This window comes from Podarcis bocagei, assembly GCF_964188305.1.
Source record: "Podarcis bocagei genome assembly, chromosome: W".
Classification (NCBI taxonomy): Eukaryota; Metazoa; Chordata; class Lepidosauria; order Squamata; family Lacertidae; genus Podarcis; species Podarcis bocagei.
In genome coordinates, this window is record NC_138131.1 from 78,479,286 (window position 1) to 78,496,554 (window position 17,269).

General features: G+C 42.0%; 1 protein-coding gene and 1 long non-coding RNA gene across 6 annotated transcripts in view; one reads left to right on the forward strand and one right to left on the reverse strand.

Moving 5' to 3' along the window:
• The window catches only part of LOC308578357, a 204,628-nt gene that overhangs the window by 71,399 nt on the left and 115,960 nt on the right, over positions 1-17,269 (reverse strand). The gene's annotated exons all lie outside the window — the stretch shown is intronic.
• LOC308578309 (receptor-type tyrosine-protein phosphatase epsilon-like) overlaps positions 1-17,269 on the forward strand; it is a 57,061-nt gene that overhangs the window by 32,394 nt on the left and 7,398 nt on the right. For 2 of the 5 annotated variants that reach the window (XM_081178573.1, XM_081178576.1), the window contains 9 exons: positions 288-418; positions 3,517-3,607; positions 5,356-5,432; positions 5,562-5,598; positions 7,916-8,013; positions 9,746-9,865; positions 10,526-10,689; positions 14,747-14,882; positions 16,806-16,955. In XM_081178573.1, the coding sequence (XP_081034699.1) occupies positions 288-418; positions 3,517-3,607; positions 5,356-5,432; positions 5,562-5,598; positions 7,916-8,013; positions 9,746-9,865; positions 10,526-10,689; positions 14,747-14,882; positions 16,806-16,955 (1,004 nt within the window). Of the gene's footprint in view, positions 1-284; positions 419-3,516; positions 3,608-5,355; positions 5,433-5,561; positions 5,599-7,915; positions 8,014-9,745; positions 9,866-10,525; positions 10,690-14,746; positions 14,883-16,805; positions 16,956-17,269 lie in introns of all 5 variants that reach the window. The other 3 variants (XM_081178572.1, XM_081178575.1, XM_081178574.1) reach the window with 2 other exon arrangements.

Here is a 17,269-nt window from a genome sequence, read left to right on the forward strand (position 1 = left end):
TGTCTGTCCCCAATTTCCCAGTCTCCCCACCCACCACAGCTCCTATTGGTGAAGCTTTCATCCACCCCAACCCCCTCCCAAATCATCATCTTAGGAACACACCTGAGAGTTGAAGATTAAATTCTTCCTTAGCATTACTAGACTCTTTTTACACATTATCTTTTTAAAAGCCAGCACCCATCTTCTTCTTTTGGTGAGCAGGGGATTCTAAATGAACATTTGAACTGCAGTGTCATTATTCATACCATATGTAATAATATATATTATGTTGGCATTCTATCCAGCAGAACAACAGATGCTTCTCAGAAGGTCTCCTTCTGGCCCAAAAAAGTATTTTCCTATTCCAGTGGAACATCTGGAACATGAAATACGGATAAGAGCAGCTGATGATGGAAAGTTGTTTCGGGAGGAATTTAATGTACGTCTTCATATTTTGTATTTAATGTTGCGTTTTCTTCAAAGACACAGCAAGTACAGGTAACAAATTGTGTGTAATACTTTTATTTTATTTTTTATATCCTGCTAATCTGCCTGGGCTCCCCCTGCTACTCTTCCTCTAAAAGAAGAAAAGGTGTAGGACCTCATGTTTAAAATTTACATGTGTGCATCAGTTGGCATTTGTTTCAGGCTAAGGTATGGGCCTGTACTATGTAAACCTTACCATCTTTCCTTTTTGATACCGTGCCATTTAGAAACATTAAAAATCTTGCTGAGGCATGACCAGGTTTGCCAGTGAAGCCATGTAGGGGGCTGGCCTTGTATTCTATTTACAATCCATGATGTGCCTGAACTCAAAATGGCTCTTCATTCTCAGCTCCTGTGTGCTTAACTATGTTTCCTTTTATCAACTTATCTCATACAAAATAATCCTGAAGAGGAATATAGTGCCAATAAAAAAACACAATAGAGTTATACAGTCCAGCTGTCAATAAACAACAAAGCAGGAAAGAACACATAGGTAGTTAAAACACCTGTTTGCAAAGTGCAGCATTCAACCAAAAGGCTGGGTGAATAAGTAGGTCTTCCGTTCACACTGATAGTTTATAAGGCTCCTTGCCAGCTATATTGGGGGATGGGAGGAGTTCTGCAGGGTGCCTCTATTGAGCAAACACCATCATAGTTTTACTCCACCTGGCTGGTTCAGGTTCAGGGCAGCTTTGCTTCCAGTCTGCCCATCCTGACTGGTCATTCAGCCACCCCTCCAGGTTCTCATGTGCCAAGTTCCTGTACATCATTTCCAGCACACACAGAGCCACTGTGCTACAGCATAAACAATTAAGGGCCTTGGCAATTCTCTCCTGTAGAAATACTGAAGAAGGGGGAAAGGCAGAAAAAGCAATGTCATTTCATAGTGGTGTTCATATTCTCCAAACCTAGGGAGTTTCTCCCAATACTTACATATCTGAGCGACATTCTGTCCCGTGTGCCACAACTTTCCGAAATCCTATCTCCTATCAAACATTCTGACCTTTGCCTTAAAAGCTATGGAGTTTCCCACTCCACAGTGCCTTGTTGCAAGAAATGGGGATTAGCAACTAGTTATTGTGGAGAAAAGAGATAAATAATCACCAAGCTATCCCACAACTCAGAATAGCGTGCAGGCATATGGGTAGGTGCCGAAAATCCGTGAATCTTGCTGAGGCCTGAATTGTGGTAGCAACTGTGCATCATTGTGCTGTTATTTGCCGCTTTGCGAATGGGATGTGGAGAGAACTGAAGCTTCTCAGATACCTAGGGAAATCTACAGCTTTCCCCTTCGAATCAGTGACCTGTGATATCCTGACCTTCCTACCGATTAAAAAATATATGACAATTTTGAGGAAGCAGAGGCATGTTGTTAATCTGAGCACAACCCAGAGAGGAGTGTATGTTGCTACTCAGGAACCTTTCCCCCAAGTTCTGGCTCCCTATTAGCAGTAGTCCCTAAATATCTGCTTTTAATGGTGCTGAAGGTTTCTTGTAAATACGATCCTCACCTCGTTCAGTAAAGCAGGCTTGCTCTTTCGTTTCCTGCTACATTGTGGTTGCATACAGCAAGGCTTTCTTTTTCCTGGCTGCTCGCTCACTAGCAGAAAGGAACATACTATGTTGGGTTTGCTCTCTGACCTCATATGAACAGTTCTGTGAAGCTGAACTTACTCCTTACATCAGGTCTCATAGATGCAGCCATGGCAATGAAGGAACAGCATTAGTTTAGATTTGAGTTCATCTAAGTGAAAAAGCAAATGCCAATTAAACCGTCTCTGTTATGCAGCAGTGCTATAATATAGGAGGAGGCTATAATTGTCAGGATTGCATGTCAGCAGTTTTTATTATGATTATATGCTTAAAATGTGCCTTTTTAAAAGTAATAGTGCATCTCTGTCAATTAAATGTTTTATCTTTGCATGTCTATAAATAAATAAATCATAAATAATAATAATTAAATACATCCTGATGCCTTGGCACAGTGTGGATCTCCTAAATATATTAGGTGATTTCATAGTAAAAAAAACTTCTCCTTCACTAATTATGTTTATTACTTTCTAATGGTAATTTACCCTGCCTCCAAAATGGAAGAATGTACCAATGTACCTATTTTAAATGTAGTAATGCAAACTACATGAAACCCTATTTTAAAACACGGAAGTCCTGGTCCGGATAGAGTGATGTATAACAAGGTGTTGCATGTTACTACTGGCTTGAGAGAGAGTGTATTTATTCCTACTAGGATTGAATGATTTGACTCCAAGGATATATTGTGGTACAGGTGTGCACACTTTCCAGTGCAGCTGGAAATCTGTCCATAGAAGCATGCCTCCAGGTGCATTTCTGCCCTAATTGATTGGGACATGAACCTAGTGAATATCAACGCTGCCTTCTGGCATTGATGGTCAGATGGTATGTTATGTATTTGATGGGCATGTCTAAGGCGCAAACTACATGTGTCACTTAAATTGTAAGTGAGTGCAAGTTTTCTTCCACAAATTACAAGCACAAGGTCCTGGTGTGGATTTGGAACCTGGATTTCTATGCAGACATATCTTCTTTAAAAACTTTAAAAGTTTATAGTCATTATAGTTTCTAATGAGCATTTATATGTGGATTGAAATAGATTTCTAAAAACATAGCACATTAAGTTAATCACATCACACACACACTTTGATTGTCCTATTGCCTTGCATATTTTGAACTTCTTATTTTGGATTCACATGACTGGGATTTTGAGTCCTTCATCCATACTCGATAATCTCGTTCATTTTCAATGTTTATGCTTCAGTTCTTAATGGCATGGTCACTACATGAGTCATTTTGAGATTGTTATTTCAAGTTGCCAGTGCAAACAACAAACACACATCTTTCTTTGAAACTGGAACTTATTCCTGGGGTTGATGGATTCAAAGAATTTTGTTAACCTTTTCATGTGGGCATTATTGAGCTCCATGGGATACAACTGTTTTACTTAAACCATCTCCTCTATGTAACTACTCACTATAGTATGCTGTTTTGAACTGACACTACATATTTTTCCTGTAGTCATTACCTCCTGGATATATGCAAGGAACACTTGAGATGGCAAATAAAGAGGAAAACAGAGAAAAGAACAGATATCCCAACATACTACCTTGTAAGTATTAATGATTTGTTGATTTATTATAAATAATAAGGTTTATATTAGGAAGGACCAAATTCTTATTAAAGTAATAGTGTTTTCCATGCAAGTACCCATCTTAATTTGTTGCAGAAAGAAACAACTGTATTGTGGCATCTAAAGGCTACAAGCTTTAGCCCTAGCTTTTATCGACTAGAGTCTCCTTCAACAGATCCATGCATTGGTACTATTCTCAGTTGGCAGATACAAATGCGCATGGATAAAGTGAAAAATAGTAAACATTTCGGCCAAATGACCAAGATGTACAGTGACTGTTGTGTGTTAAGCTTAAACGTATTTACAGTGGAGACCTGTCCCATTTTGCTACCTGAGGCAAAACAGGAATTGCCTCCTCTCCCCCTCCTCCACTTCCGCCATCACCACTCCCACCTCTCACCAAACTTGGTGGAAGCCAGGGCACTCCTCAAAGTGTTGCCACTTGCTTGGCAATGTCACATGCCAGAACACCTCCCTATTGGCGGCACAAGCAGGCGGACGGAGCTCTTGCACTTCTGCCACCTGAGGTGGACTCTTCACCCCCATCATGGGTGGGCTCTGTATATTTAAGATAATCACATTGACAATTCACAACACTGATAACATGGTTTTTTCTAACCTTTGCTAAACATATATAACTGGGGAGGTAACCATTATGGTTTGATTATGGTCTAAATAAATGGACTCAAACTTCCTGAGTTCTCCTTCAGCTTTGTCCTTGTTGGTAGGTGATACCAGGATGACAATCGTTGCTTTGATTTCTTTCTTGCCCTTCATCATAAGGCCTCAGATGACCTGCAGCAATTTAAAAGTACAATATTAAAATCAATTTAAAATAAATTACAGTCAAGAGAATAGGGTGACTGCACATGAATGAATGAGTTCCTGTTGGTGTTTATCTGATGCCATTAGGTCCTGTAACAGTTTTGCCTGAGTGCATTTGGGGACAGAGCTGGTATCAGGGTTTGTAGCAGTGCCCTGTCCCAGGGCTTCTGTCTCTCCGTTAGGCTGGGTCACCTTTTTACACGAGGGGCTGAATGTAAACAAGGGAAGGCCTGTCACCCCAGGCCTGTGAGAGAGAAATATAATTGTTTAGGATGGCTGTACATCACTGATGATACATTGGCATGGTTTTAGCTGGTTGCTGCTGGAGGCAACAGTAATAGCATCAGCCATATTAAGGCTGTTCATATGCTGATCCCGGACAAGTATCACTTCTAACCTGCCCTTCTTCTGTCTGCGTAAGACAAACAGGTCAGTCTCTACATGAAAATTATAAATGGACAAATATTTGACAATAGAAATGGCTGCATTCCGAAACAGTGAGATGGTATTTTAGTCTTAGATGAAAACTTAATGTTAATATTCTTTGAGAAAGGAACTTTAAAAGTGGACCGCGGAGTAAAACTGCTGAAGTAGAATTCATCAGTAAATTTGATTTTGTTTCATGGTCTCATTAATGGTTTTTGTTTTGTTTTGTGTTTATTATGTATTCTCATTTTGCATTTTTGTGTTGTGAACTGTCCTGGGATACTCGGATGAAGGGTGGTATACAAATTTAATAAATCAAATGGTGTCGCTATTGGCTTAAGGTATTCATCAGGCAGAATAATGTTTTTAGAGTTTGTTTTGTTGCTGAGAAGAAAACAATGTGTTTCAGAAGGTTGTCAGCACTGTATCTATATTTGCCAAAGGAGCTTCTAATTGTGTATGTTTGTTCTTTACAGACGACCATTCCAGGGTAGTTTTAACGCAAATAGGTGGACTTCAGTGTTCAGATTACATCAATGCTTCATATATAGATGTAAGTGAATAGATTTCTTTTTAAATTACTTTTTAAATTTGTTAAGCAAGCAGCACATTGACAGTTTTGAAATTCATATTGTAAGAGCGTAAGTTTAAAAGACAACTGTGTACATTTTTTCCCCTCCAGGGCTACAAGGAAAAGAATAAATTTATAGCAGCTCAAGGTATCTCCATTACAGTGGTGCCTCGCAAGACGAAATTAATTCGTTCCGCAATTCTCTTCGTCTTGCGGTTTTTTCGTCTTGCGATGCACGGTTTCCCATAGGAATGCATTGAAAATCAATTAATGCGTTCCTAGGGAAACCGACTTCAGACCAGGTCCGGGGACAGTCTGTCCCCGGACCTCTTCTGAAGGCTGGGGGGGGGGGACAAGGGCTTTTCTTCCCACCCCCAGCATTTTAAAAAACCCCGGGACAGCGGAGGACTTCTCCGCTGTCCGGGGCGATCTTAAAATGCTGGCGGGCGGCATTTTAAAATCGCCCCGGGACAGCGGAGGACTTCTCCGCTGTCCGGGGCGATTTAAAAGCCCCTGGGAAGGCAGGCAGGGGGGACAAAGACTTTTGCCCCCCGCAAGCCTTCAGAAGAGGTCCTGGACCTCTTCTGAAGGCTGGCGGGGGCGAAAGTCTTTGCTCCCCCCGCCTGCCTTCAAAAGCTGTCCGGCCAAGGCTTCGCGGACCTCTGCCGGCATGCCGAAGCCTGCGCGCGCTGACATTAGCGCGCGCAGGCTTTGCGGAGCGCTCCGCCAGCAGCGGCACCGCTGCCGCTGCTGGCGGAGACTTGCCCGCAGGCGGAAGCCTGCGCGCGCTAATGTCAGCGCGTGCAGGCTTTGCGGAGCGCTCCGCTGGCAGCGGCACCGCTGCCGCTGCTGGCGGAGACTTGCCCGCATGCCGAAGCCTGCGCGCGCTGACATTAGCCCGCGCAGGCTTCGCGGAGTGCTCCGCCAACAGCGGCAGCGGTGCCGCTGCTGGCGGAGACTTGCCGGCATGCCTCTCCTGCCTTCAAAAGCCGTCCGGGATAGCGGGAAGCGCTTCCCTGCTATCCCGGACTGCTTTTAAAATGCTGGCGCTGGGGAGCAAAGCCTTTCGGCCCCCGCCAGCCTTCCTGGACCTCTTCTGAAGGGGGGGGAAGGCTTTGCTCCCCACCGCTAGCATTTAAAAGAGGTCCCTGGAGATTTCCCTATGGGCTTTCGTCTTGCGAAGCAAGCCCATAGGGAAATTCGTTTTGCGAAGCGCCTCCAAAACGGAAAACCCTTTCGTCTAGCGGGTTTTCCGTCTTGCGAGGCGTTCGTCTTGCGGGGTACCACTGTATTTCATCCATTTCTCTTTTTAAATGTTTTGCTTTAAACATCTGCATGTACAAAGCAATTTCAGCAAATGTGTTCTTCAGAATTTACCCTTATGCTTAGGCAGTCAGATTTTAAAGAGCTTTTTGAATACAGCTTTGGCTTTATACCCCACTCTGCATGTTCACACATTCCTTAGAGAAAAGGGAGGGTAGGTGAGTAGCCCTGCTCCAGGCATTTAGCCTTGGACTGTTTCTATGCCATCCATTGCAGCTGGCATGCTAACTCAGAACTCAGAACCCAGACTTGAAGGATGGGCTGCTCAAGACATGGACTAAGCACTTAGTGCAATTTCATCCATTTCTCCAAATTACATCAACAGGCAGCCAGGCCCAAGGCTGAGCCCTATATAGCACATCGGGAAAAGGTGTGAGCAGCCAGGCAACAGTAGTGAGAAATTAACCACCACTTTGCCAACCTTCCACATGAGGAATTACATCTTCTACAAAGTCCCTGCCTTGTCCCGTCTCCGCCCATCTCCTGCTGGTGCTCCAGTTGTGTGAGAAGTTGCCATCTAGAAGCACCCCAAGTCAAAATGAAAGGGAGATTTTGGACAATGAAAGATAGCATGGTCACAATGACATCATTCCTCTTATGTAATATCTCTATTTTGTGAGAAATGCTATTTTTTAATAAGCTGCATTAAGATGCATAGCTCCGCTTTAAACATACAGTAAATATGGGAAGCACATGGATTTGTTATCAGACCATTTCCATCTAATGAAAGTGCAGCCTTGTCCTCTATGAAGTTACCCATTACATCATATTTGGAGGCCCTACACTGAGTGCCCTATCTTCTGAGATTAGACAGGACCTTTGCTGCCTCTTTGGATAGCCTGTCTACATTTGTATGCATGACACATATGCTAGCATTATTTAGGTGCTAGATGAAGACAGATTTATTTGCCTGGGCTTTTGTTTGACAATTTTGCTTCTGGGCAGCATTGCTACTGCTTTAGTATTTATTGTGGAATTATTTGGTTGGTTTTAAATCTTGTGAACTGCTTTGAACATTATTATCGATGAGATATTTTTAAATAAAGGAAATAAATATTTTTACCCTTTTCCTTTTTAACAGTACAGTAGTATTGTTTGTGGTCATCATAGTTTTTGATTAAATAGCTGTGTTGTATGTGTAGGCCCTAAACAAGACACTGTAAATGATTTCTGGAGGATGATATGGGAACAAAAGTCTGCAACTATTGTCATGTTAACAAATGTGAAAGAGAGAAAAGAGGTAGGACACATTTTGAAAATATTTCCCCTCATACTGTTTGGAGTTTTCCCATAACTCACAAGACTGTTACTAATGTTACCACTTCCTGTTCCGAGTTTTTTAATAAGTCTGGGGTTTCTGACACAATCGCTGCAGCATGCTGGCTTAACTAAACTTTCTTTACTTCTGAGCAAATAATTGGTGACTAACTGAGAAACTTAATGGTGTCTGTGTGTCATTTCTGAATCATGTTTTCAGTCAAATGTGAATGTTCGGGCTTTAGCCCTGGTTTATGGCAGTTGTGAATTACCTTTAGAGATACAGTCATACCTCGGGTTACAGACGCTTCAAGTTGCGTTTTTTCGGGTTGCAGACCGCCGAAACCCAGAAGCACTGAAACGGGTTACTTCTGGGTTTCAGTGGTCGCGCATGTGCAGAAGTGCTAATTCACGCTTTGCGCATGCGCAGAAGCTCCGAATTGCAACTCGCGTGCGCAGACGCGTCACTGCGGGTTGCAAACGTGCATCCCGCACAGATCACATTCACAACCCGAGCGTCCACTGCACATAGTTTTCATTGGTAGGAAAATATGTATTATTTATTCTGCATCTATTTTCCACCTGGGAATATACACTTGCATAGGGTTAGGAAAACGTCTTTTAAGATAGTAATTTGTGTAAGAAGTCAAGAAGAGGCTGCTGGATCAGGCCAATGGCCCATCTAGCATCCTGTTCCCACAGTGGCCAGTCAGATGCCTGTGGGAAACCTTCAAGCAGGACTTGAACGCAAGAACACTCTTCCCTCCTGCAATTTCCAGCAACTGGTATTCAGAAACATTACTGCCTCCAGTGTTGTGGGCACAGCATAGTTATTATGACTAGTAGCCATGTGTTGTGGGGGGCAGGAATGGCTGAGAATTGTTTGACTGCATTTTTCTCTTCCCTAATCCACTGCCAAATTTCGTTATCTTTCCTGGAATGCTAGATGGACTTTCAGGCTCCAGCTTACCTTCCAGCCCAATTACTAGTTCCTAGAATAAAACTGATTTCATAAAATACAATATGAAATTTCCCAGCACATCTGCAGCAGGGTAGAAGATGATGGCTGGAGCGTATTCGTGTGCATATTCATTTCCTGTTGTGCTTTTTAGGTAGCTAATTAAAAGTGAATAAGGTGTGTTTGGAAAGCAGAAAATTATAATAGTAATAATTTTTAAATTTATATCCCACTCTTCCTCCCAAAGAGCCCAAGGTGGCAAACCCAAGCAGTAAGACAAGAAAAACATCTAAAGGCAATTCCAATACAGATGCTAACAAAATAAATATATCTCGGTCACTGAGAAGCATGCAACTTTTATTGCTCAAGGATGACCTCTCCTGGCATTCATAGAGAAATGTTGACAGAGTTCTCAACAATTCTCTCATTGTATGCAGTATAGATTTTTAAAAGAATGTCATGTAACCATTGGCTACAAATGGCTCTGGATTGAAATTATTGCATCCTGCAACCTGGAGAAACGGGCTTTTAGAAATCATAGGGGGGTGAAGTCATACCTTAATGAATTTTTGGTCCTATTATATTTCATAACTCACTATTAATATAGTTAGGCGGTGTCAGTTTCAGTTTTAGAATTTTAAAAAGCATACTTTAAATAGACTCAAAATAATTGTACAGCTTTATAGTACAGCTCAGTTATTTGAGGGGCATATATTGCAGCTTGAAGTGACTGTGTGTGTTCTTTACATTTGCACAGGACAAGTGTTTCCAGTACTGGCCTGATCAGGGATGCTGGACTTATGGAAACATCCGAGTTTCTGTGGAGGACTGTATAGTTCTTGTGGATTATACTATTCGGAAGTTTTGTATTCAGTCAGTAAGTTATAGACCCCATTTAATATTTCTCATAACTGGAAAACATTCCTGATCTATTTTTAACCTCTAAAATACGTACTTGGAATTGTCTGTTTTTGTTGAGTGAAAACTGTTTTTGTCAGATGAAAACTTAGCTCTACTCAATACTTACATTTTATTAAACTGTGCCCGAAGTGAGATTTCATTTGGCATTCTGCATGTAGTTTTTGTTTTCATGTTGCCATTAAACACCGAAGGCTCTAGTAGCTCTCTGTTCTCTGAAGCTTCTTTTGGGAGCGAAGTGTCTCTAGCTCCAATTGGGGTAAATCGTTCCCCATCCACTTGCCAGTCTCAGGCCAGGGGTGCTTACAGGTTAAGGTGTCCCCACAATAACTCTTGCTGAAAGAAGGGGAAATGTGGGTGCATGAATACTAAGTTCTAAGTGAGCACAACATGCAAGGTCATGGAATATGCTTATGACTTGCAGTTTCTATGCTTTTTGCTGGCAGCTGAGTGACTCTGTAATTCTCTTTATATACTGAACATTTTAAATTAATTCTTAGTCTAGGCTGCTATTGCTGATGTCTGAAGAGGGAGGGATCGGTCACACTAACTGGATTGTTTGCTGATTTTAGCCAAAGAAATCAATGGTCATACTCATATTCTGTTTCTGGCTCTCTAGCAGGTTTCTGATGGCTGCAAAGCTCCCAGGCTTGTGACACAGCTTCATTTCACCAGCTGGCCTGATTTTGGAGTGCCTTTCACACCTATTGGAATGCTCAAATTCCTAAAGAAAGTAAAATCATTGAATCCTGCACATGCTGGACCAATTGTGGTTCACTGCAGGTATGTGTATGTATAAATATGCAGGTACACACACATACCCATGAAAACTTACCTTGGGGTGGCCTAACAGGAAGTGGGCAAAATCAATTTTTGCGTGCTTAAGCAACAAGTGTCTCCTTAATGTGGGCTTTTCCTACTAGGGTCTCTGAGAAAAAGCAGAACAAGCCAACATCAGAACTAGTATCAGGAAACTGGCTTCTTCTTGATGATGATTATTATCCGTATTGTATCACCTGTGAAAAAAAAGCAAAGGTTTCTCCTTAGTTATTCATCAGCAGGGATTAATTTGTCCCCTTTTCCATTTTGAGAGACGGACCATTTGTTGTGACTTATGCCAAGATAAGCTTGTGCAAATCTCCCTTCAGGAATCTTTTTTACAATTTTAAAAATAGCCCATCGTTCAAAACTTTACTATCAGCATAAATATATTCATAAAGTACCAGCAGTTTTCTAGGTTAAGAAAACAATACAGTCACTGCCGCAAGCTTAGATATGGCACAGAAGTGAAAAAGGATAGCGATGGAACAGGAAAAGGAACAAGCTCTTTGTAGTAATGTAGTTGTATTCTTAGCAGTCTATGTAGCTACCAGTACCATGAAGGAGGTAGGGGAAGGCAGTTTGAGTCTGATGGAGGAGGAAGCATGGGTGATTCATGCATTCTTAAAACACACTTGAAAGTAATCAACGCCCAATCAAAATATAAAAATGCTCTTTGTACAACTTGTACCAGGATGCTTAGAAGAAGTGGTATCGCTGATAAACTTTTTTGTGTGTATATATAATAAATGGGAAAGGGTCTAAGGAAATAAGTTATGATTTAGAAAGCTGGAATATGACATCACAAGAACAACAAACCGAAATAAAATAATAGGATACCAGAGGAACATTTATGCCTAGCACAGGATGCCAGGCCCTTTTCCTCTGAAAGGAAGGCTGAAAATCATTTGAGTTATCATTAATCAGAAGCAACCATGCTCCCTCTAGTGGTTGTGCTATTAAACACTAGGCCAGTGTTTCCCAACCGGTGTTCAGCGGCACACTAGTGTGCCGCGAGACGTTGCCTGGTGTGCCGTGGGAGGGAGGCGGGCGAGTCGGGCGGCGAGAGGCGGGGCGGCGGCGGCGAGGAGAGGCCGCCCAGCGCGGGGCTCTCGCCGTCTGCCTGCCTGGCTGCCTGCGTGGCGCTGACGTCACGGGGCTGTAACGTGCCCCACATAGGCACACGCGGGGCGGCGAGCGAGCGAGCTCCCACATCCCATCGCCGCTCGCTTCGGCCGGCCTACTGGGCTGTCGCAGGCGGAAGGCCTGCGCATGCGCGATGTTTTCGCGCCTTCGGGATTCCCTTCACGCCTTCCTCCTCCCGGGTCCTTGAGAGCGCGGGAAGCGGCAGCGCGAGACCGGCCGTTGAGCCTGGCAGGTATTGCGCTTGCCAAGGCAGTCATGCAGATCATCCTTTATTATCCTTTTTAAAAGTTGCATGTGGGATTGTGGCATTGTGCAAAATGCATGAATAAATCTTTCATGGAAATGGGCAGTGACACAAATCCGTAGTCATCCAGGAGGTTCTGTAAAGCAGGCAGCAGTTGGGCTTGTTTGGGCGGACAGTCTCTTCCCATACTATGAAAGAAAATGGATAGTCAGCACAAGGAAAGCCAAGGCCAGGTGAAATAAGGATCACCTGGGAAATACAGAGAACTGGACTATCAGGAAATTATTGAAATCCTAATCACAAAGAGTTTGAACAGTGTCCCACATAACCTTTGTGGAGCTTTAAATAGATTTTATTTTATTTTATTTTATTTTATTTATTGCAATGCATTGCATTGCAAACCACTCTGTGGGTATTTCTTTATCCCGAAAGGCAGCCTAAATACTTTAATAAATAATAAATCAATTCATTATAAATGAAATTGAATTTAGATTCACAGTATAAGCACAATTTAAATCAGACTCATGCCAGCTACATTACTGCCCTGGAGATGTTTGGGTTGAAAGGCTGAATACTAATTCAATTAACAACGCCAACAACAACCTTTTTACAGGCATATGTCAAGGGCTCAGCACCTCCTTTTAAGTATTTGAATCTGTTACGTTTACATGGATATTTCCCCAGCTTCTAATAACATTTGCTCTCTTCTCTCATAGGATTTTCTCATAGGATTTACTTTCTTTGTGTTTATTTGATTCCTATTAAAGAGAATTACTTTATATATAGTCAATATAGGCGCAGAGTTAATTTTTTAAACATTTTCTAATGGTGGTGTGCCTCGAGATTTTTTTCATGAAACAAGTGTGCCTTTGCCCAAAAAAGGTTGGGAAACACTGCACTAGGACAGTATTTTAGCATTTCACAGTAAATCAATACTGTACATTTTTATATCTAATGTTCATATTGGTGTCAAAATGGTATTTTAGAATTCAATTCAGTATACAGTGTTACCTCAGAAGTCGAACAGAATTGTTCTGGAAGTCCGTTTGACTTCCAAAACGTTTGGAAACCAAGGCACGGCTTCCGATTGGCTGCAGAAAGTGCCTGCAGCCAATCGGAAGCCGCGTCAGATGTTCGGGTTCCAAAGACCGTTCACAAACCGGAACACTCACTTCCAGGTTTGCAGCGTTTGGAAGCCAAAACATTCGACTCGCAAGGCATTCGGGATCCTAGGTAAGACTGTATTTAGCTCTTTATAAGGCCAGCATAGTTGCTAGTTAAAAATAAAAGGTGAGTCTCAAGTTCAAGATCCTAAAGTAGTTAACTTGAGGATGTGCAAAGTGTGTCTTAAAGTGAAAAGAGTGGGTGGAGGAGGGAGCCCTTGTCTTACCTCCTGATTTCCCCTCCTTAGCCCATCCCATGGGATAATTTTCCACACAGATACCGAAGTGAGTCCAGCTGCTAGAAGAACAGCAGCTGAAGGATGGCTCTACGTGGAAGAGCAGAAAGCAGCAGGGAGGTTTCAGTAGCCCCTGCCTACGCAGCCGTTTTGTCACTGTAAATTGTACTACAATATGTGTGATCGCAGCACACTTGCAATTAAAGGCACAGTGAACCCCACATTATGTAATTTGGCCATAAGCAGCAGGAAGTAGATTCAATATTACTTATGGGTATGGTCCAATGGTTACTTGAATCTGAGCTACTTTGGGTTTCTATCCCAACTTAGATTTATTTATGTTCATTCAGACTTCTTGCTGTGAGTCAATGCGAAGTAGCCCTGGACAAAGAATGAAACCCTGTTGCCTTGGGACCTTTGCAAAAAGACTGTCTCACAACTGGGCAGGATTCCCAGTACGTTTCCGAGCACAATTCAAAGTGTTGGTGCTGACCTTTAAAGCCCTAAACGGCCTTGGCCCAGTATACCTGAAGGAGCGTCTCCACCCCCATCATTCTACCCGGATACTGAGGTCCACCACTGAGGGCCTTCTGGCGGTTCCCTCATTGTGAGAAGCCAAGTTACAGGGAACCAGGCAGAGGGCCTTCTCGGTAGTGGCACCCTCCCTGTGGAATACCCTCCCACCAGATGTCAAAGAGAACAACAACTACCATACTTTTAGAAGACATCTGAAGGCAGCCTTGTTTAGGGAAGCTTTTAATGTTTGATGTATTACAGTATTTTAATATTTTTTGGAAGCCGCCCAGCCAGATGGGCAGGGTATAAATAATAAATTATTGTTATTGTTATTGTTATTATTCCAGGTTGCGAGAAAGCCTTTGAGCATGCAGCCATATTTGCAAAGGACCCATACATGTTTTTTACATAAACACGGAGGGTGGGATTGCTTGGCGATCCCTACTCCTGTGTTGTTAAGACGGAAGCATTGCCTAAATAGGGGGTCCTGTCTCACAATAAACTAAATGCAGGAGATGTTGATACTGCCACTAAACGTAGTGGAGAGAGTCTGCTCTGACCTGTCATAGTGCTTGCAATATAAGTAAGGAAGACAAAGAAAATCAGAAATATTGGGAGTAAGACTTCAGAAGAAGGATTGCCAAGTCCAAAAAAGTTACTGCAATATGTTTCATCATTTTCCTCCTAATTCCTGTTGCGTTTCCTTTCTTCTTAAGTGCTGGTGTGGGTCGTACAGGCACATTCATAGTAATCGATGCTATGATTGACATGATGCATGTCGAGCAAAAAGTTGACGTTTTTGAGTTTGTGGCAAGAATCCGCAATCAACGCCAACAAATGGTTCAGACCGATGTAAGTAAATAAAATACACCTTATGTCAAATTTATCAATCTTTTCAGCTTAAAAGATGACAGAATGACTCAGCCAATTGGAGGGAGGTGTTGGCCAACATTTTCTGCCCTCACCCATGAAAAACATTACACCTTTTGTCACTTGTGAGTAGGAGCAGGAAAATGTTTGCACCCTGGGAATTCACCTGTGCTCCCTTACCAAAAAAGAAGTACTTCTTTCCTGTCTTGATCTGCTGTTCCTTTAATACTAAATCAGCTTTGCTTGTCCTCAGTGACATTGTCACTTGGCTAATCATGGTTGGCTATGTGATGACATCCAATCCAATCCAAATCTTTATTATGGTCATAGACCAGCATCTAGTTCATCTATGTAATGACATCATTATTCCAAAGCAGACAAGACCTATTTTTTAAAAAAGTGTGCCAAAGCAGCAGCCAATTAGAGCAACAAATTGTGGGGCCAGGGATAGTGGAAATTAAGGCAGATAGTGGAAGTTCTCCACAGCGAACTCAGTCAATCCACAGGGGTCAACTCGCCATCCAGGGATCAGCCGCACAATGAAGTTTCCCACAAAGAGCTCAGTGCATGGCCCAATCCATTAGAGTTGATCAGGCAGCCCATCTGCTGGGCGGTAACTCCAGCCCTGCTTTCTGCAGGGACAGGCTGCGTGACTGAGTTCACCACGCGGCAGTCAGTCATGCAGCCACGCATTTACCTGCCCTCACCTGACCATGTTTGACATCGAGTAGGAGGCAGGTTGAGCACGGTTTGAGGAACGTCCTTGTGGGCTTAAATTCAGCCCACAGCAGGAGGTTCACCACCCTGGCCTCTATGATACACGGGTAGTGGGGTGTTCCTAGTTAGTGTAGACCAGGGATAGCCAATGCCCTCCGGATGTTGTTGGGACTGCAGCCCTGGTCATTTGCCATGCTGGCTAAGGCTGATGGGTACTGTAGTTCAGGGACATCTGGACGGCACCATGTTGACTACCCCTGATGTAAACAATACTGGGCTAGTCTGACATAGTATAAGAGAACTTTCTAAGTTCCAGAGATACAAAACATCTGTATTAATCCTCTTGCCCTGAAAAGCTTCAATTCTTGCACCTTAGCACAGTCTTATTTTTCGCCATATTTAGTCTCTGTTTTCTTTTCTTTTTTTAAAGGTGTGATTCATTATTTGTGTTCTAAATGGCTCTTTGTGATTCTAGAATGCTTTTATGGAGTGTGAGCTGTTAATTTATTCTGAAGGATGAAGCTTCTCTGTAGTTTAATGTTGTTTTACCTCTCCAGACAAATCACTAGCTGAAACCAAGATTCTTCCTTTCCTTTACCGTTTGTGGTTTGTCACCAAAATTCCTAAATGCCATAAGGATGAATTATTACATATGGATAAGATACGTTTTATCATTATGGGAATAAACTTAGGTCAAGCTCATGCTTTTTCTAGCCTTTTGTGTGGCCAGAAAAAGGGGATAGTAGGTTTCACTTCAACTTTTGTTGAACTGCCTTAGGATGATTAATCAAAATTCAAACAAACTGTGATTAATCTCCAAGCCTTGGTTTTTGAATCTGGATTGTTTCAATAAACCATATATTAGCCACATTTTAGGATTTTGATGTAATGCTGAGCTTGGGTTAATTGAAAATGGAAGTGAAAACTTCCAAGCTCCTTCCAAGCTCCGGTGGATGAGAGAGGGATAAGCCTAGACTTGTTCCTTTACAGTAAACTGTATTTTATTGGCTTATTCAATCATAACGTATGTGTAAGTTTTTTACCTACCACTCGTAAAGGCAACAGTTACATTTCTGACTACTGTATAAAAGTGTATGAGATAGCTTGAGGTTATTCATATCATATATTATATGCGATTAGTAATATTTAAAGTGTCCTGGCTTATAAAATGGCTTACGTTCTTTACAGATGCAGTATTCCTTCATTTATCAAGCCTTACTTGAATACTACCTCTATGGTGACACAGAACTAGATGTGTCCTCCTTAGAAAAGCACCTGCAGCCATCGCACAATGCAGCACCAAATCTTGTCAAACTAGGGCTAGAAGAAGAGTTTAAAGTAAGTATTAAATAAAATTTTACAAAGATTTCAGGCTCACACTTAAAAGAAATAGTTTCTTACTCTGATTTTTAAAAGGTTAATCATCTTAGAGTATTGGGTTGGGTATTTTTTAGATAAAGAAACTTCACCTGAATTAGAATTTGGTGATAACAGTCATATTATGCATAGCATATATAATATGTCTGGAGTTATGAATATAGTGAAGTAAAGTTTTAAGGCTAACACCAGTTATACTTTCTCGACTTAACTGTATCTCAAACCATTCTTTTGCATTTTGAGATCTGCTGAATTTGCAAATATGAACAAAAGTA